The 21,491-nt window shown below is 41.6% G+C and overlaps 1 protein-coding gene across 4 annotated transcripts in view; it reads right to left on the minus strand.

Moving 5' to 3' along the window:
• MTA1 (metastasis associated 1) overlaps positions 1-21,491 on the minus strand; it is a 75,829-nt gene that overhangs the window by 11,874 nt on the left and 42,464 nt on the right. For 2 of the 4 annotated variants that reach the window (XM_038144088.1, XM_038144089.1), the window contains exons 11-17: positions 20,641-20,699; positions 14,220-14,335; positions 13,268-13,419; positions 11,465-11,654; positions 10,991-11,080; positions 8,955-9,107; positions 8,076-8,111 (exon numbers count right to left, since the gene is read on the minus strand). In XM_038144088.1, coding sequence (XP_038000016.1) covers positions 8,076-8,111; positions 8,955-9,107; positions 10,991-11,080; positions 11,465-11,654; positions 13,268-13,419; positions 14,220-14,335; positions 20,641-20,699 — 796 coding nt within the window. Of the gene's footprint in view, positions 1-1,811; positions 1,824-8,075; positions 8,112-8,954; positions 9,108-10,990; positions 11,081-11,464; positions 11,655-13,267; positions 13,420-14,219; positions 14,336-20,640; positions 20,700-21,491 lie in introns of those variants that run through there. The other 2 variants (XM_038144087.1, XR_005257768.1) reach the window with 2 other exon arrangements.

Here is a 21,491-nt window from a genome sequence, read left to right on the forward strand (position 1 = left end):
TCCTCCTGCCAGTCTCCTCTATACACCGAAATAAAGAGGAAGCCCCAGAGGATAAAATGAAGACAAAGTCAACTGGAGGTACAGCTACAGAGAATCAAAAATGTCCTTTGCCACAGCCAATTCTACACCTTACTGAAATGGCAAGGAACCAGCTGATCACTGCACAGAGATTAACTGGCACCCTCAGGGCACGTCTGCTCCCCACAGCTCAGTGCCAAGGACCTCGGAACTGCTCCTCAAGCCAAGCACAATCACAGAGATTTTGGATGAAAACCAGTCCAGCAGGTCACTGTGCCCTGGTGATCCCTTCATTCCTGAAGTACCAAAGCTGCAGGTGAATAGACTTTCTCCCAGAGAAATATAGGTGGGGAAGGACTAATCAAACAGCAACACAAGTCTGTTACTGCTGCTACTTCGCAGCTTTGTATTACCTTTGGAGGATGGGGAAACCACCTCTCAGTCAAACAACCTTTTCCAACAATCTCATGTCATTTGCATCTCATGGTTTTGGATTTGTTAAAAAAAAAAACCAAAAAACAAACACGTGAATGAGAGAATGCCTAAACTTCCAGCAGCAACTACAGCACTGCCCCAAGAGCACACTGTGGGAGTAGGGGACAGCTGGCACTCAAAAACACAGAGAGAAAGGCAGAATCTAATTCCCCAAAGGAAAGCAAACCAGCACATCTGGTCCCACTGGATGCCTGATTCTAGACATGCTCTTTGCTGCTCCAGTCCCATCCCCTGCAACTCAGCACCTCAATGGCACAATTCCAAAACTACTCCCACTGCTCACATTCTGCCTGCTGTTTTGCCAACACCACACCACACCCAGCTGCCACGTGGAGAAACAGGAGAGCCTAAACCCTCAGCAGTGAGCCCAGCGCAGGCTGGAGCACAGGGATATTCCCAGGAAGTTACTACAGCAAGCTTCAAGAAGCTGCTGAAACATGGCAAACTTTCTGCTTGGTCAGAAACCGCCCAGTGCTTTTCCACACCTGAACACACACCCTGCTGCTAGGTATTTACAGCCCATTTCACAGTCTGACACAAGTCTGTACAGAACTGACCTTGTACCAAGGAGGAAGAGCAGCCCAGCTTCCAGCCTGGGCACAACTCAGTTAGTAAACTTGTGTTTATTCCAAGTTACTAACTCCAATCTTCTGCACATCCACCACATACAAAAATTGTTTCATCAAGCAATTAGTCACAGATGGCATTTGGTTTCTACTTTGTTTACCCACAAGAAGCATCGTGCAGAACATGTAATATGCACCAAGACTCAGAAGCACATCTTCAATCACAACCAATGCAGAGAATTTCACAACCAGCCACTTCACTATTGCTTTCTAAAATCCATTTACTCTTCACGTGCATTTTCCTGTTCCAAAAGTAATCCTCCTCCTGGGACTCCATCCTTCTCAGCACTAACAAAAACATCAACAGTACCACATTTGTGAGTAAGCTAGAAAAAAAAATATAAAAATTCATGCAAGAACAAGGCTTGATGAACAAGGATTTCACTTCCAAGTTACTGGTTCACTCGAGGCAGTCTCAGTGTGTTGACATACACACACACACACTTTTTGCCAGCTTGCAAGAACACTTTCACACCCCCTGCCTCTTATAACTACAAGGAGTGTTCTACCACTGTGAGTGTCCACCTTCTAACAATCAGAGGCTACAAACTTTCAGAAACGTAAGTGCAACAAGCAGAACAGAGCATAAATTGTGCCGAACACCACCTAGACCAACATTTTCTTAAGATTCTGCTGTACATAAAAACAATGTTAAAATTGCAATTTACTTACCTAAGTAAGTTCCTACCAAGATTGGCAAAGGAAAAGGAAAGAAAAGATTTAAAGTTAAAAAAAGGGAAAGATTCAAGTAGCTCAGAATACAGTAGCTCAGCCCCATGCAACAAATAGAGATACACAGACTGGTTTGGCTGTAGTGAAACACAGAAGTGATCACAGTTCTCTGTTGGACAGATAAAACCAAGACAACATTAAACACACAGTAACCCCAAATGAGAGATTTTGCAAAGAGCAGCTTTAATTTTGGATGGGTAAGTTACTGGTCTGTACTCAGCTCCTTCCACCAAGCCCTGCACACTAACATCACTGGATTTTGACAGCACTTCCTAAAATGCTTGGGCCAGCAGGTGACACTCACTTGCTGTAACCACAGCCCCTCCCAGATGATGTGTCTGTTCATGCAAGGCTGGACCTCCTGCTACAAGCACTTCAAGAACCCTGCTAATACTTTCTGAACGGTGACATCCAACTGCAGAGAGCCAGCAGCTCTCCTGGGATAAGCACATTGAGAAGGGAGAGCTGCTTTCTGTCTCGGGGTTGACTCAATCAATACTGTCCACTCATATTCCAAAAGGAGCATTATGGTGAATTCTGCCTGGCTGTAACAAACCAAGTGGTTAAAAAAAGAGGAGATAAAACTATGCACCTCTCTGCTTTAGAATTTGCTGATCCAAGCTACCTAAACTAGAAAGCACTGAATTATTCACTGTTCTTAGCATCTGGAGCATTATACATCATATACATATATACATATAAGTGTGTGTGTATGTATTAGATAATTTATATATATATATATATATATATGAATGTGTCACACATTCCACTCAATTACAAATGCAGGCTTTGGACTATCCAGGGCACTTGCAAATCTGCCCTTGCTCTGTTATACATTAATTTCCTCTCACATTAATTACACCTGCTCCCTACCATTGCCTTGGGATATGCACTCTCAATCAACATTTGCATCTTACTCCATGCCATCACTCCTAAATGAAATATTTTTCACTAGCTGATCCACAGAGCATGATGCCCATCTGCTGATTTTATTTTCAGATCTTTCTTAACAACACCAAAAGAAGCTCATCAGAGTATCAAGGCTAAACCGAAGGCAAGTGAAAATCGTTTCACTTAGCATCTGAATGCAAAATCTCATATGAAATCCTCAAAAATAATCATTACTTTAGGCAAATCATCTTAAAGCGAGAAAGTTGCACAGGCACATGGTTCTTGGAGTCTCCAAAAAGCAGTTCAAGCAACTTGACACTCTTCCCAGCTGTGCTGCAGCTGGCACTGAACATTTGCTCTCTTGTCACTGGTCAGTATTACTGGGGTCTGGATTCCAACAGCTAAAGCCAGGCCTTTTCCCCAGCACCCCACCATTTATTAAAGGACCAACACTCCCTGACATTTACAGTAATTCCTGCATGGGCACATTTCCATTGGCTGGTTATCCCTCAGTTTTTAGAAGGACAGCTGGGGCCACTGGTGATAAAGGCAGAAGTTTAATGCAACTCACGCATACAGGTAAGTCCACATTTTCTGCAAGTCTAAGTCAGCCAGAAAAAAAACTTTATATATATCTATATATCTATATCTATCTATCTATCTATATATATATATATATGCGCGTGTGTGTGCATGTATATATAAAATATTGAGATAGTTTTGGTCCCTTACACAGCTGATGTTAGAGAACTTCCCTATCTTTCCCCCTTGACAGCTGCTTTTGTTCAAGAACAGTTCTTCCACTGCCATCCTCATCTCTTGATAACTGAACTAAGGCCACGCCAGGCTGATGAATGCTTCCACTTTTGCTTCATTCACCTTTCCCAAAAAGGATGTGAGAAACAATGAACCAGAACATGTTAAATTAGACTGACATTCCATTTGTGTTTAGAAATCCCCAGCAGCAGAAGCAAGGTATTCAAACAGTTAATTAACCTCACTCAAAAATCTGCAGCTTTTTTCCAGCCCAAGTCCCCAGCTGTACCTTCTGGTTACTGCAGCTTGTTATTCCACTCCCAGCTAAACTGAAAGCCCCCTATTATTACACTTCTGCTGTTCCTGTCAGCAGAGACGAGCATCTACAACTTCCACTTTGACAGAAGCATTTTCCATTATCCAGTGTGTTTTCCAGTCCCTTCCCTGTTTTCATGGCTCTTCTATAAACCCTCTCCAGTTTTCAGCATTCGATCCGCCACCATGTTATCAATGCAAGTTTGCTGCTGGGAAAAGCCTTCCCTTTACTGCAGCTACTCATTCATGTTCTCCCTCTTTCTGCCAATTTTAGGAGTGCATGTGATGACCCTGAAAAGCAATTTTGATTCGATGAAAGCCAGCATGGTGTAAAAGAGAGGGGAGAAAAATAAAAATCTAACAATGCCCCTCTCCCTTCCCCCAGCAGGAATTTGCATAGCCAAGTACCACACAGATCCCACACTGCATGGCTGTAAGGAATCAAGTAAACAGGTTCCTGCACACAAAACATCCTCTCTCTCTCTCCCTCCCTCCCCAGAGGAAGTTTCATGGCAAAGATTGTCAGTCGAGCTCCAGAACACTACTGAAAAAGCAATGAACTACTGATTTTTTAACATCTCACTCTATTTGACAGCTTATGAGACTCCATGTACTTTTCTTGTTCCAAAAATAGGATTCTGTAGCAATTTGTCCATGCTAAGTTAATGCTGAAGGAGAGCTGGGAAGTGTACTATATGCCTAATGATGCCTTCAACATGATTGAAGAGGAGGAAAACAAAATAGAAGAAAGAACTACAATCTCCTTGTAAAATAAAGTGGAGGCAGTGAGAACATGAGATTAAGATTATTTTCCTGTTCTTGGAATTCAGGCACTGGTCAAAACTCAAAATGCCTGGCCAGATAAATCATATTCAGAGCTTGAAAAAGTTTGGGTTTCAAGGGCTAAGCAGAGATGAGTCAGAAAAACAAAAGTTAAAATTACTTAGCTGGAACTACAGTACAAGAGAAAAAAAATAAACAAGTAGAAAGAATGCCAAAGGAAAAATGTGAACTACTCCTTGAAGTTCAGCAAATGTCATGTATAAAGATACACCTTAATGCTTTAAACTATACAGACAAGCTGCTACCTGGTTCTTTCCTGCAAATAAACCTCTTGATTATATTCTGCTTTACAACCTGGCCTTGAGGAAAACCTTACAAAACCATCACATGCCATAATTTACAGTGTTCAGGCTTCTCCCCTGTGTTTGGAGGTGATGGCCCAGCACCATGAGGCTTTTATCACCAGCAAAGACACTTCAGCTAAAGCCCATAAAGCCCACCCTAACAGTGTCCACTGTCCCCTGTCACAGACTTTGGCACAGCGACCTGTCCAAACCCTGAGATGTCTTCCAGATGCCACCAATGCAGCACATCAGCAGCAAGCAGAAGTAGTCCTGGATCACAGATACAGTTTTGCACTAGGTTAGCATCTCTTTGGAAACTATTTAAACACCGGTGACAGAGTGTCTTCCTGCACCTAGAGCTGTGCGGAAAGAATTTCAGCCTCTCTGTGCAGACATCTTAACAACATCTTTTCTTTTTGAAGTACATGCCCCTACAGTGACCTAAACTAGTCAGTATGTCAAGAGGAGATGAGAAACATTAAAATAATAAAGGAACACCCCAACTTCCCATAGTATCTAAGTAAATGCAGAATCTGACCATTTGTAGCAAGTCAGGTGTGGTTGTGATATTTTGTGAAAATCCCTTTGCTAGGATTTTCTTCTCCTGAGAAGCTGAAGGGCCTCAGCTTCAAGTGTGAACAATTTGTTATCTGCTGCTGTGGGATGCAGCAGGTGCTTCCTCCATTGGTCAGTGTGGGATGTTTCTGCTTGGTGGCCAATCCAGGAGGCAGCAGCTCTCGGACTCTCTGGGAGTCACAGAACTTTGTTATTCATTCCTTTCTATTCCTGTCTCACCTTCTGATGAATCTCTCTGTTCTTTGTAGTACAGTTATAGTGTGGTCTTTTTTAATGTAATATATATCATAAGATAATAAACCAGCCTTCTGAAATGGAGCCAAGATCTCTCCTTCCCTTCACCAAGTCCTGATTGCCCAGAAGACCCGCAGTAATAGATGGTAACCCCAGACGTGGCAATAGTCAGGCTTACTCAATCTTTTTCTACTATTTCAGGTCAACTATAATCCAAAAATCAGTTATTCTGAATAGATGGGTTTATTTCAATCCTTTTATACTCACTCACTGGCTCCTAAACTCTGGCCACAAGGTTTCATCACTCTCACTGCCATTCACCTCTTCGTCACAGCAGCTCCAACTGGTGCCCTTCCTGCCAAGCCTGGATGACTCCATCCAAAACCAAGGAGAAGCCTCAGTGCCACAATCCCAGTCCTTTCATGGCACAAGAAACCAGTTGTATCCATGCCCACAGCCTGCAAGGTTTACCAGTTCACACGCAAGGCAGCTGGGAACCTGTGCTAAGAGGCACCAACACACAAACTGGCACCAGGACAGAAAGAGATGCACCAAACTTCCACCATCTGCTTCCCTGTGGCCAGCAGATCTCAATCCAAGGTCTTTAAATGTTGTTTCCTTGCAGGAAACAACATCTCCCTACCCTCCTGGTCCTGGAAAAGCTTCCAGCAATCTAGGCTCAGGAAATTTTATAGATGCAAAACTGCAGCGTGGCAAACATTTTCCATTCACAAATAAATCTCAACTAACAGGTTTAAGCTGAACTGCTCACAAGAATATCCAGTTAACACTCACTACCCCAGCAGGTAAACAGATTCTGGGAGTGAACTGGATTCTGCTGCTTGGCAGTTACAGGCTCAAGTACTCCAGCAAGTACTTCAGTGGCTGTCTGAGAACAGACCAAACAGGTAGAGCAGCAGGTGCTCAGGAAGATCCAGGCCCTGCACAGCTACACACACCTGCTTCAGAGAAACACAAACTCTGAGGAACAGGTACTTTTCCAAAATCATCTTGCAGATAGCTCCAGCAACAGTTATAAGTGAATGGAACATGAAAACAGGGATCCTCCATTTCCAGAAAATTGTGTTGGGTTATCAGGTCCAGTGCTCTCTGCAGACAGAGCCTTCTAGAGGGAAGGATCCGTTCTTCTACTACCCTCCTCTGGGCCACAACATCTCTGAGCTTCCCAAGTGTGTCATCTGCTGAGGAGGACATTCAGCAGGGAGCAGCAGGTGTGCCCATAAGCAGGTAGTCACCAAGAGCTGTGGAAATTCAGTGAGCTACTCTGCACCTACATCCCTCATTACTGGATGAAGCTTCTGAGGAAGCCAAACTGACCAATGCAGCAGGGTTTTGTTACTCTTCCCAAAAGACAAGTTACAAAGCACATAACTCAGCAACAGGGTATCAAGGAATAAATTCCCAAGGAGAGCAAGACAGCAGAACAACCCCTGTCCTCACTGCTGTATTCTCCACATGCACTCATATTTGCATGCATGTAAATATGGGTAACAGCCATCCACTGTCTCAGCCATGAAACACAAGGATTATCATCAGGGCATGCAGCGCTGGCCGGTTCATGGCAACATGTAAGCTTTTGTGTTTGCCTGTTCACAGGGACATTTTGTGGTTGTCTGTCTCCTAAATACTCAAAATTGGTCCATTCTACTACATTTGGTGAAGTGACATCACGTATATGTTTCCTCCATGATCACAAATGAAGGATTCTGACATCTCTTCAGCACTCAGAACAGATTAATTTTTAACCAGTGGAAATTTCGAACATAATTTTCTACTGCCTGCAGAGAATGTGCAGACAGTCTCTAACCAGTGAGACTGTCCACTCTCACTGGAAAATACAGAGGGCTGAACTTGGGACTTCTTGTAAATGCTGTCTTCTATTTCTTTTGGTCCAAGCAAATTCAAAGCAGTTCAAGACATGTGAAACTTTGCTTTCTTAGAAGTCAAACAGTGAAAACAACCCCTATTTTCAAACCAACCATCACAGCTTCCTGCAGTTTCACGGAACTACTGGAAGACTGTTCTGTCAACCTTGAGGAATTAGGAATCAATTCTCAACACAGGACTTCATGTCTTCAGTACAGTTGCACAACTTGTTGCCTGCATGTGAAAAGCCTGAAAGGTGAGCAGCAAAACCATGGGTGGAAGTGGTTACCCAAGGAACACTTAGACATCAACACAGAAGGTGCACACAGACTCATTAGCCACAAAGCACAGACAAGCCAGCAGATGAAACTAAAAATCACTCTCCTAGCATAAGCTGAGCGCAGCTTCAAGGTCTTACCCCTGCTAGGCATCAACAGGCGCTTCTTCATGTTGCCTGATAGAGCACAAGTGAACAGAAAAGAGAAAAACATCACATCAGCAACCTGAACAGTTGAGCAGCAGTTTTAAAAGTTCTTAATGTTAAAACACAATCAGACATCATCAAATGTTTGTAATTATATTTCATATAAGCTACTTAGAAAGTTAAAATTAAAGGTAAAAAATGAGAAAGACTCACTGGATCTCCCTCCCTGCTGGAGTCACCACTACACCAACTGTTCCTTTCCCCTGTTAAGGAGAGCTACCCTCTGTGTTCTCACTCCTCTTACGACCATTTCAACAGACCCTTTTCTCCTCATCTGACAGAGACTGCACTTTCTCTTCCCTGACACTCTCAAGCAAGAGCAATTCTTCAGAACAGAGACCTGGAGTCCATGCCAGGAACATCCTGCTTCTACCTCCCACTTCAAACACCTTTCCCTTGCCTCCTCTTCTTGAGGAGGTGAAGCCCAAGCACAGAGGTGGTGAGTTACAGGGCCAACAAGGGAAACATGACTCAAAAAGTCTATTTGGGTATTCTTCACACTACTAATTTAAAAACTGAAGGGAAGTTTCTCCTTCGCTATCCCATCTGCAAGGTTGGCCAAGCCAGGCAGAGTTCCACTAGCACAGAGACTTTGTGGGCATGCACCTCCTAGGCAGTACACACCATGTGCATCACCCAAAAGGAGAAATGGGACAGGCGGCTTTTACAAAAGTTAAAAACAACCTCCCTCAAGAATAAGAAATTCAGAATTTATATAAAAAGGACTATGAGTTTAGATGATCTCCTTGTATACCGAAAGGACAGAAGAAAAAGCCTATAGACACAACATAAATTTTGTGAAAAAATATTTACCATCCATTCCATTGTGTTGTTCATAGCTTCTTTTTCCCAGGATAGTTGGGGACCCATTATTAATGACAGGTGTAAACTTAGCAGGAGTCAGATTGTTGAGAGAACTGGACAAGCTCTTTGCAGGATCTGGTTTTGGAGGACATGGATGAGACTCTGGGGGAAAACAGCAAAGTAGAATTTTTTTATTAGCAAAAATACTGGAATTATCAATCTGAAAACAACGTGCAAACTTCCCAGGTGACCAAGTACACCTCCTCTTACAGACAAACTATCTCAGTCAATAGTTTTGAGATTGCTATGGGAGATTGCTACTGATATAAAGCATTTACATATATTTAGGAATTCACCACTACTAAAAGACATTCAAATCATTATCATAGTATTATCCTAAAATAAGATTTGCTAGCAAAATCACTTTGTATCTATTTCTGTAATACTGTTGTCCAACAATTTGGGGTGATTTTTGAGGTGCTGTATACTAAACCCCACTTTGGCCATGTTGGTCATGCAACACACCCCTAAACTCTGGGGAAATTACAACTCTGCCAGATGCCAGAAAAGTTTATAAAAAATACAATTTCTCCAACGGCAAAAAAAGTGAAGATTCAAAAATCCACTATAAAGAAAACAATATCTGAATTCAAGCTTTGGGCCAAGGCAGACATCAAGCCCTCACTCTTTAACTCTGAGTTGAGAAAAGACTTTGAGAAACTTACAAGAAATAGCACATGGCAACTTCAACTGAGTCTTCCCTTGCAGCCCCAACAGCAGAGTAAGATATAAATTCAATCCTACTAACACCACTAAAAAATCTACTTGCTAGTCCTCCCTCCATTTCCATCACTCTTTTCTCCCAGCTCAGTAATCCAGTGGAGACCCTGACACAGCGCAAGGAAGGCTCAAAATCTGCTGCTACTTTCTGTACAATTTTTAAAATAAGGATTTTATCCAACAGCATACCTCTCCCTTCATTTGCTCTCTTTTGTTGCACTGTATGTTTCTAAAGGTTTCTCAATCCATGTATCCCATTAGTACACAGCAGAAGTACAACACCCAACAGAGAGCAGTAAATATTTAATACACCCTCAGCCTTACAATATTTCATCAACAAAAATGTTCAAAGAAACCTACAATCAACTCCAATGCTGCGATTCTAAATGAAAAGGCAATCAACTTCCTTGCTAAGCTGGAAGCCTTCAAAGAGGAGAGACTCACATTTGGCTGCCAGAACAACCTGAGGGATGTCTGCAGGGCAACAGGGAGCACTGGGGAAAAGCATCTGGCATTTGTCTGGAGTCAGCACTGGCATGTTACACAGCATCACTCTGGATGCTTCCAGCAGCTCAAACTTACACCAAAGTTCTGGATGGAGCTACACAGTCCTGCCCCACAGATCAGCTCATGAAGCAGAAGTCCTCAAGAAAATTGTAAGTAAAAAAAAAAAAAAAAAAAAAAAAAACCCCACCAAAACCCAAGAGGAAAGTGAAAAATAGAAGTATGATCCCCCTGTCTAGATTCAGCACAGAACAGCCATCAACTGATTCACAAGCTGTGGGACACAGTGCTGTCCTAAACCCAAGAGGCTTCTTGGAGGACCCAACTGCACAAACTACCTCCAGACAGCCCAAAACCAGAAGAAGTGAACAATCAAATGTTCCCAAAACATGTCAGTGCCTCAACTAGCAGATGGTAACTTGTCTCCATATATATCAGAAGGCACAGCAAACACATCCCTCCCTTCACTTGAACAAGCTTCTGATACAGCTTTATGACCCCAGAGAGGATTGCAGAGACACTGGGTCTGTCAGATAAAGCAGGACAAGTAAAAAGGACAACTTAACGAGATGGGCTTCATGTTTTCCTTTGTTTCTAGGGTGGGTTTTTTTGTGCCTTGTTTCTTGTTTGTTTGTTTTTAATCCAGAATGAGCATCTAAATCTGGACCCAAGTGGAAAACACAAATGGTCAGCAGAGTATCTAGGATGGTGTTTCCTGTGTTTGGGGGGTTTTGCAGGTGATGGTTTGGTTTGTTTAATACCTAAATACCGGAGTACTGCTTCTAAAGGCTTTCGAACCACTTGCTTTAATAGCAATGGGTTTTCTGATGCCTCAGGTAAACGTGCTGTGCCTGTAAAACACAGAAAAATAATTAGAGGGTGAAGACATTTAGCTATTCCAGCAAAACCAAGTGAATAACTCCAGTGGCCTGAAAGATCTTTGCCATTAAAAGGAATTTTACAGGTGGCAAGCAGATCCTGGCAACAGGACACAAACACAGAGAATGCTCCATGTAATAGCAAACACAAATGTTTTAAAACAAACAACTCATGAACTTTCAAAGTTATTTTGCCCAGCCTAGCATCAGTTAGAGGGCTCTGCAAGTACAGCTAGGTTTTGTGAAAGCATTAGCTACGTGCAAGAGAGCATCTCGGCAAGCTGCAACTCAAAACTTTCCAGGACAGGAATCTCAAAGGACTCCTTGGCAAGGAGGTTCCAGCTGCAGCTCACTCACATTCTGCTTTGATTGCTGCACTGTTGATAGGCAGATAGGGGTGTCTTGCAGCGTGCCAAGGACGCAAGATATCTCGACATAAACGTCTGGCAATTCTGGTCAGTTTTGTTGTGTGGAGATAGAAAGCTTGTCGTGTCTTCATAGCAAACTTGGGACTCCCACTGTTTCGTACTGGCACACCATGAGGACTCTGAAGGGAAAGGAAAATAAAAATGGCATCTGAATAAAGTAATTATTAGAAAGTACAGTTGTTAAGAAGAGTAAGTATCACGTGAAATCACTTTCAACTACTCAGACACAAGAAATGGTATTACAGATGAAAATATTTTTAACCCAGCTATTCCCCATTTCCCAAGTCTTACCCCTAATATCTCAAAGGATAAAATGAAGGTCAACCTTTTCATTTTGCAGGGAAGCATTTATTTCTATGCTGTCACAAGCTTTAAGGAAGGGATCCAAAAGCCAGACATGAAGAAGTTACCTGCTGCCATCACCTGATTTAGAGCTTATAGGCTCAACAGAAAGACTCTCCAGTTTTGGGTGCTCAGGGTTGCTCTGGAGGTACAATGCAAACTCCTTATAACAAAGCATTTGTCAGAAGGAGGGAAAAATCAGAAAGAGCTGCATAACAAAAATACACACCAAAAACTCATTTTCCAAAGCAAACGTATGGCATGCAGGAATGGTTTTGGCTGAAAGTTTCAATAACGTCTTTTAGCTGTTACTCTTAACTGAGCAAATGGACTCGCAGATAGATTTCATATTCATTGCATATAATAAAGAATACTACTGGAAGACATTTGAGAACCAAAGTAGTTATCTTCTTTATGAAACAACTAAGTCAACCAATGAAATAATGCAAGTAGTATCTTATCTCAGACCCATCCATAGCTGGAAAACAGGAAGAAATTTCAGTTTGGGGAGAAGGCTTTCCTTTCTCTGACTATTTACATACTTTTAATTAACAAACAAGAGGTATAAGGGAGTTATCTCAGTAATTAGGAAGCTTCAGAGGGCAAAGAGAAGATTGGATAGGATAAAGGTTAAACAAAAGAAGTGGAAAGGGAATGATAGCAAAGAATAGGAGAGAGGAAAGAAATTATCCTGAGATAAAAGTTCAGTGTGTGCTATTCTTCTGTCCATGTGATACAGTTACCTTCTCCAATCAGCTTAACGCCTAATGCTTCCAGATTAAACTCTCACCAAATTCAGAAAAAAATCTGAGCATTTTGGTTTTCGAATAAGAGAGGAAAAATAAAACAGAAACAACTCAGACAATGCTTACTCAAACCTATCCAAAAAGGAGGATTATTAAAAAAATAGGATTAAGCATAAAAACAAGATAAAGGATCTCTAAAAAGTCACTAGCTATTTGGGGTATATCTAATTTTGAATTTGCCTTGGGAGAGTAAATAGCTTTCAGGAAATAATTAATTCTTTTGCAGAGAAAAAAAACAGTGCTGTTCCCCCTACAGCAAAAATCATGGAAACCAAATACCAGAAACACTGGCTGGCATTTCAGTTTCTCCCATCTCCACTAAGTCATCTCATGCATTTGAAGGCTGGTTTGCTAAACAAACGATGGGTTTTTTCCCCTTAGGGCAGTGCTTGGCAACAAATGACTTCTAGCCGAGGTTAATGCGCCAACTTCTGCTTGACACGAAATACCAAACCCAAGGACAACAATGAGGGCTGCAGGCATTCTTTTGGTGGTTAAATATTTAAGAACAGTGAGCAGGCAGTTAGGCAGCATGACAATCAGCTTGCCAGGCAGAGGCAGCAGTCTGCCTGCTGGATACCCACCAAATTATTGCGGTTTGGTCCAGGCCTCTCCCCATCTAACCGTGTTGGCATTTTCAAGCCACCGTATTTCTTCCAGTAGGTCCAACAGGATGCACAGAGGCGACACTGCATGTTAGGGGGACCCCAAGAATACCACTGGTAAGACTGGGTGGCTAGAGATAACAAAGGTGGAAATTATATATATCCTTACACAGGATCACTTTTCAGATCTTATTCTCTTTAGAAGCAGCACAAAAGAAAACATCCCCCCACACACAGAGCAAAGCTCAAACAGTCCTTCAAAACTGATGATGGCTTCACTGTCATCACCACTGTTAAACATACTTGATTTCAGCAGAATTGATTACATTAATTAATCTACACTCCTTTTAAAAAGCTAACAGAAAGAAACAATTATTAAGATGGGAAGAGTTCCTGCCAATGGATGAGAAGGTTCTCTTTTTGCAAGAGAATATCTGCAGAACATGGGAAACAGCAAAGATTGCCTTCAGGAACTTCCCATATATTAACTTTACAAATGAAAAATGTACAGAGTCTGTGACTTGACTTCTCATACAGCATCATTCCAGCATCTCTAGAGGCTCTCCATAAAGGAGCACAATCATTAGAACTCAGTATATCATAGGCAGCAGATCAAACACAATGGTGTCACATATTTTGAAAACTACTAAAAATTATGAAAAAAATTGTCAGATTCACACATTAGTGATTTAAATATTCACAACAGTTACATGCAATTATGTAGAACATTTACTAACTGCCCCTTTAGTACTTCATCATTCTATTTACAAATGTAACACTAGTAGTTAAAAAACAAACCAAACACTACACAAAAACAACCTCAAAAAACCCCAAACTTTTAAACGCTGCTATACTCAGTTCTGCCCCCCAGCCCAGCACAAGACAGCTTTGACTTGAACATTTCCATCTCAGCTGCCATTCTGGCACTTACTGTAACAGCTCTCACAGGCCCGTCCTGCTCCCGCGTTCTGTGCCTGGACTCCAGTACCATTTACCACTCCTGGTTTGACATTATTTACATTGATCTGGTTGGGGTTTGGCTTGTTACTTAAGACACAAAGCAAAAAGAATGAACAGTGTTAATGGAAGCATGCAATTTTTCATTATACTTTTGAAGGTATGGCCCAAAATGGTTGAAGACTCAAATTTCACTCAGCATGTGGCTTCCAGAACCAGCTGTAATTACCAGCAATCTGACTTTCATGAACACACTGTCTCCAATAATATTTCAAAAATATTGATAATGAAAATAACTATAATGATAGTTGGATGCCATTTACAAAACCTTTTAAAAAACAATTAACCAGTCCAGGTAGACTTACATCTTATTCACTATCCTAGACATGTGAATCCAGGTAAAAACAGATCTCACTCACAAGTCCTTAACATGAGAGATATTTTACTTAAATCTCCAAAAAGAAGGCTGGGGGCAGGAGCAGCAGGCAGAGAGAGGGCAACACCTGCTTTAATCAGGGAAATATAACCCTAGACTGCAGTCACAAATATTTGCATGTTGTCTCACTGCAAGGGTTTGCATCATGGGGCCACAATTCCCACAAATACACCCAACATGCAACAACATCTGGGTCACCTCAGCTCATCCCTATACCCTCTTTTAAAATGATGATTGAGGAAAAGCCAAGAGCTACGAGCTAAAACGAAAGCTACCGGTGGGAGCTGAGAATGGAAGGCCAACAAAACCTCGGCACGGAGAGCAGTATGGAATGGCACAAAATCTCTGCAGAGGAAGAAGTGTCTGAGGGGGAAAATGAGGCCTTCAAAAAATCTGGTATGGGATGGAAGGAGGAGGACAGAGTATTGCTATTGCAGGGACAGCACTTCTGGGGAACGGAGGAAGGTGGAAGAAGTCGTACACAAAGTTTCACACAAAAGCAAGCGAGGAGTTTATCAAACATGCAAGGATTCTGGAGTTCTGCCAGGAGTTCACATTATAGAAACAGCAAAGAGCAGGCAGGCTTCAGAGCCAACTGCTGAACATGAGGCTGAATTGCAATGCTGGTTACATTCCTATCGTATTCCCTTACCTGAAGACTGCAGAGAGTGGGCATATTCCTTTTATTTCCAACTAACAAACCCATGATTTGGAAGGAGAAATATCTTAAAATGGCTTTCTGCAACCTCCTTTTCTTACACATCAGTTGCACACTGACACAGGAGTCACAGTGATTTCAGTAACCCAGAACACTTGCTGTGTTTCACCCGGGCTAGAGCTACAAAAACAGCATTGTGGGAATAGAGCCAAATTAATTTCTTTCTAACGGGGCACCAGCATCAGGTTTCATGTTCTCAGCAATGAAAAGCAAAGGAGTTCCAACTGACATAATTCTGAAGACAACTGGAAAGCTGATGCTGCCCTGCAAGCCAGAAAACAACCTTCTTATCTGAAAATGTCCAATCAGATCCTGAGATGCAGAGCTCAGTAAAGCTGCATTTTGACAGAGACAAAAGAGGTTCTGCTGTGAATGAACTACAGAAACCACACACAGGTTGCATAAGGAGGCAAGAGTGTGTTTGTCCAGTCCAGGAAAAACTTCTGATAGTGTTCTCACTGTAAAATTCAGAGCCTTTTTGCAGCAGAGAAAGCTCAGGAGGCCAAATGGCACAGGAACGCTGTAAGTAGTTTGGTTTTGTAGTGCACTGAGCAGCACATGCCCAGCTCAAAAGCAGCAGAGAAGATTAAAAAATTTAGATGAATTCACAAGCCTGAATGTGTTTTCATCTCCTTCTGCTTATTAATTTGCCCAGCTCCTAAAAAGATGAAAGTGTTTCAGGGTGCTTATCAGAAAGGCACCAAGTTCTGACCCCGCAGATGGCAGGAGATCCGAGGGCAGTTGAACAAAGGGGCAGTTGAAAGAGGGAACATTCACGCTCCTCTGCTCCGGGGTGTCACTATAGTAACCTGCTGCAAAAGAACTCCTGCCAATGATTCACCAGCAAACTCCATATGCAAACATTGCCCCGATGCTGCAAAACAAACAGCCCTCCCAGACACGCTGCTACAGGCGGCGTTGCTCCACAGAGCAAGAGACTGAAGTAAAGAAAACTCAGGCCTTATGCTTCAACATCAGGCCCGTGGCTTCCCTTCTATACCTTGGATTTATTCCCCAAAAATACAGCAAAATAGTCTGACATCCACCAGTAAAGCCCAACAAAGCCCAGTTCCAAAGAGCTGGGACCAGAAAGGAGGACGATGGCCTGACTCCATTATCCTCTCCAAAACCATTATCAGCACGAGTGGAAAGCATGCACTGGTGAAAGCTGATCACCAAACCCAGCTGATCAGAAGGACTAACGTGCTGTAGTTGAGGTAAACTCCAGCATTCTGCAGCACTACAAGTAATGAAGCTGCAGCAAGCACCAGAGAGTGTCCTGCTCCAAAGCTACGGTCAAGTTTCTGAGTGGCAGTAACAATAAAATTCAGGCAGATAATGTTTTCATCATATGAGAAGCAAAAAGCTCTTAATTGTTGATGATATGTTAATTAAACTTGTTTGATATCACCAAAGCCTGCCACAGCTATTAACAAGAGAATCAGATGAGTAACTGGATGAATCATTAAGCAATTAATGAAGCTGAAGCTAAAGATGCAAATAAGGTAGTGAGAATACTGATGGTGTGGCAAACTGTCATTTCCAGTTCTTGTTTCAGGAATGGAAGTCTCTTAAAGAGGTTTCAGTTATGAAGGAGCAGTCAGTTATGCCAGAACAGGGACCATGAAGTGCAGATTTCTGGGCTGTATTCTTCAGCTCAGTCCCAAGGGAAGAGATGGAGGCAATAAAGCACATGCAGAGAAAAGCCTGTCAACAGAGACTGAGGCCCCTGTACAAAAAATACTCAACCTGCAGATAATCCTGATCCCCACAGAAGACTGATATCCCTTCAGTAGATGAGTAGACAGCATCTGGCCCACAGCACGGTGATAAAATTTTTGTTGTTAGAAATAATTATTAACTTAATACCATCCTGTGAATATTTCCTGTTATTGAAGAACCCATGTGTGCTGGATGCAACAAAACAAGTAAGAAATAAAGTCTCAGAAATAAAAACCATTTTGAATCCTTTTTAAGGCACATTTGTGCCACTCACCTCAAGGCATCTAACAGGAGTGTCTGGATCCAGGCAACAGAGGTGAGCTTTCCTCACCAACCTGCTGTAAATACCCGCTTCTAAGAGCAGGTCTAATGACCACTAAACAATGCCTTCTGAATAGGAGCAGCTTTCTCCAACAAAATGTTGGGGATTGTCATTTTAACTAGCACAGCTACAGAGGGAAGAGCAGCATTACACCTTTTAAGTTTTCCATGTTGCCATGGACCTCTGCACAATGAAACAGGGAAGAAAAGCGATCTTGCTCCTCAAGCAGAGGACAACCAAGAAACAGACAAAGGAATTATCTTCAGCTTGTTAAGCAGTTGCCCCTTGTAGTGAACCAAAGCTTTGACCTATTCCTCCAGTTTCCCTACTGGATTCACAAAAGGGGCACAGTAGGGAAAACAGTATTTCCCTGCTTCACAGCCTTTCAGAGGCTGCATTTGTAGCTTGCCAATGTGCTTTGAGATTCTCAGATAAAATACTGTAAATAGAATGTATTCATTAACACATACAGATGTAGAGTTAAAAGTTACATTTTTCACCAGTATATTCTGGAGACTGGAAATCGTATGGAGCAGTTCACTCTTCTCTTTGTCTTCTTACCCCTTCTGGTATCACTTAGATCAAAGCAAATGAGAGAAAAGCCACACAAAACTGGATGTCTCAGCCTTCACGACTGCAGATGTCCTAAGCCCAAAAAGCACAAGCTACACAACCAGATCTTCATCAAAACAAAGATGGTACATATGACGCCTGTAAGATCAGTAAAACCAGAGTACAGCTCCCACAACAACCTGAAGAGTATGTTTGGGCACGCACTAGAAGGAGAAAGAGTCTGAGACTACACCTGCATGAAGGTCTTCCAAGCACTGCACTCACTTTGGAGGATGGCAGGACAAGGATGTGACAATGCAGAATCTCTTTGTGCATTCAGACTTCTGTTGCTGCTTCACCACCACTCACACTGACACAGACAGTGCTACAGAAAACAACTGAAACATTTGTTTTTCAGTATTTCCTGAGTTTAACTGATTTTACCCTTTTTCCTTTCACCAGGAAAGCACATCACTGCTTTTCAGCCAAAGGGCTTCATTGCAAAGCCACATTTATAGATATCAGGTTGTGTCAACTTCAAATGTTTGCCCCAAAACCAGGGTTATTCTTGGAACAGGTACAGAAATGCTTATTCAGTCTGAGTCAGAAGTGTTTTTCTAAGATTTTGGTGTAGGACTTGACAACCTCACATCAATCACCCTCCACACTTCAGTATGGACCATGCTTCATGTATGACCCTCCATGCTTCAGTTAACTGCATTAAAAAATTTGGGGCACAGTTTCAAGTTAAAAAATATCAACTCTAAAGCTTTACACAGAGCTGCTATTTGTCACTGTGTAACATGTATGTGACCTTTGAAGACAGCTTCTATTATTTTTCTTATTATCTTCCTCCTCACTGCTAGATTTTCCTATTTACCATCAGAGAAACAAACAGGAGCCCTATGAATGGAAGATGGCAAGAGGAAAAAAAAAGATAAAATTGTTTGAGCCTGATATCCTCCAGGGCCTCTCACTGCCAACAATTTTACACCAGTTACTGTTAAAATGGGTTTCAGTCAATCAGGTGATACACTTCTGCATAGGTCTTGTGACAGCCTACACCAAGTAATTTATTTTCCAGGTGACAAGTGGATCATTATGGCTCAAGCCTAGAAACAGGAATGGGCTCAGTAACATGATAAGGACAAATCAATAACATTGATATTTAGATCCCTACACTGTGCATTGCTATTACAAGCCAAGAATATAATCTCCTACTAGGTCACAAGATAATGTAGATGTCATACAGTCTCTATATGCCAGACCTTGTACTCAAGCTTGTGTAGAAGTAAGCCAAACAGCTTAGAAATATTTAATTGTTGCCACCTTTGGAGGTATTAATAGCAAGAAAACAGAAGAAGCATTCATATGGGATTAAGTCAGTCATGTAATTGCTACTTTGCCTGAGATACATGAAAGGATATTGAAGGAGGAGGAAAATGTATCCCCCATTTTATCAATTAAATCATATGTAAGCTGAGGTACAACACTCATAAAATGAACTGCGACTGGAAATCAAAGCCAGAGCCAGAAGAGCAGCCACGTGGGCAGAGCCAGGTCTTTCCCTGGAGCAGGGAGGTAAGTTGCTGATTTGATTATGTGTTCTCTAGGTAGGAAAAAGAATTACCTTGCTGAGGGATAAGATGCCACTCCAGGCAGCCATTATCAAATGAGCACAACCTTCCAAACACAAAGCCCTCCCTCCACACATTCTAATCCAAGAGAACAGCAGGACTGCCAGGCTCTCTTGTCTGCAATATCCTTTTGCATCTGCAGTCTAAATTATACTGCCTTTTGCTTTATGAGCTTATCACATTGTGAATTCATGTTTAATTTGATGTCCAGTGTCCCCCTGCAGAGTAACACCATCCACAAAAAGCAATACTGTTGAAAAATTGTGTGACAAGAAATCTATTTGGCTTCACTGTGAATATAACACCTCATTTTTAGTAAATTCACCTGAGAGGTATTGACATATAATCACGGATCCTCTATTTGCAGAAGAAAGAAGGGGCTGTCTTGCAAGCTAAATATATAAAAATTACTTTTATCTAAAGTAACAGAACAGATGGTAGAAGTTCATAAATATTTAAAAGAAGACAGCATAAAAGAGCAAAGAAGTTATTGGGGATAATACACAGGGGAGTATATCTGGGAGTGAAAGTTGAAAAGTGAAAGGAAAGGGTGGACTAGAAGTTCTGCATTATAACTACTACTGACTAGGCTATGCAGATGAAATGCAATAGAAGACAATTTTACTGAAAATTTTGTTTTAAAACATATGTACACCTATAAATAACAATACATTCTTTTTAATATATAATGATATATAGCTAACATGCATTGGTGATCCACTGCTGAGAAAAATTATGAAAAAAAGATAGATTATTAAGCAGTTCATTAGCTACCCTTTTATTCACAACCATGCTGACCTGCCAGCAAGTCCCCAACTCCCAGACCATGCACAAATACACATTAGAAGATAAGTAACAGTCACTTCAGGATGGGAACATCACAGACAATGCAGGAAATGAGCAACACTTAGCACATCCTAACCAGGAAACAATAATATTGATAGGACATGGAAAATGCTCCACCAATCCCTCTACAATGAGATAGAAAACAAAACAAGAGATACTTACTAGTTGGGTATATACACTTGCTTTAGCTTGCTTTCTGCTTCTGCTGCTTTCAATCGTTTCTTTGAATAGAAAAAAGAAAATGGTTAAAATAAAAAGAAAATAAGAGCCATCTTACCTGAGTCAAGTAGTAAACCTATAAAGACTTCAGCAGTTATTTACTGAGCAGCTACCACTAAATCTCCTTCCAACAAGAAAATATTCACTGAAGAAAACTGTGGGCATCACATAACTGTAGCTTTTCAGAAAAGTCAAAGAGATGCCAAGCTGATATAAATGAGGACAAACTTTTCATTCCCATTCACTTCAAATCAAATTCCTTTTTCCAAAAGTTTTTATTTCCCCTGCAGAAGGAAATCTGACATGTCACTGTCAATTCTCCATGATAACATTCACCAGCTGGACAGTAAGAGATACAGCAACACAAGTTCCTCAACAGCTGCACCAATTCAGTTTCGAGTAAGACTTTTGTGTTGATACCCCTAAATTTCTGAAGGCTCAGTGACACAGGATACTTTTCTTTCAAGGTTAGGAAGATCAATAACTCCTTTTTTAACTCATACCTTCACCATTTAAGAATAAGAGAGACACTGAGACTCAAGTTTTCCCTTTATTACATTTGCTAAATAAATTTAGGGCGAACCTCTGGAGGTCTCTAGCTCAACCTCTGCCCAAAGCTGATACCAGCTGTCTGCATAAAGCTGTGACACGGTTTTCCAGACAAACCAGCAGCATGGGGATATTCCAGACAAACAGGTTAGCTTAACATTTGCTATGCAGCAGCCTAAGGCACAGTCTAGGAAAATAATCGTAAAGCTCAGTATCTTCATAGAAGCAGGAAGCACCAGAAAACA

The sequence above is a fragment of the Motacilla alba genome, chromosome 8, assembly GCF_015832195.1.
Source record: "Motacilla alba alba isolate MOTALB_02 chromosome 8, Motacilla_alba_V1.0_pri, whole genome shotgun sequence".
In the NCBI taxonomy this organism is placed as follows: domain Eukaryota; kingdom Metazoa; phylum Chordata; class Aves; order Passeriformes; family Motacillidae; genus Motacilla; species Motacilla alba.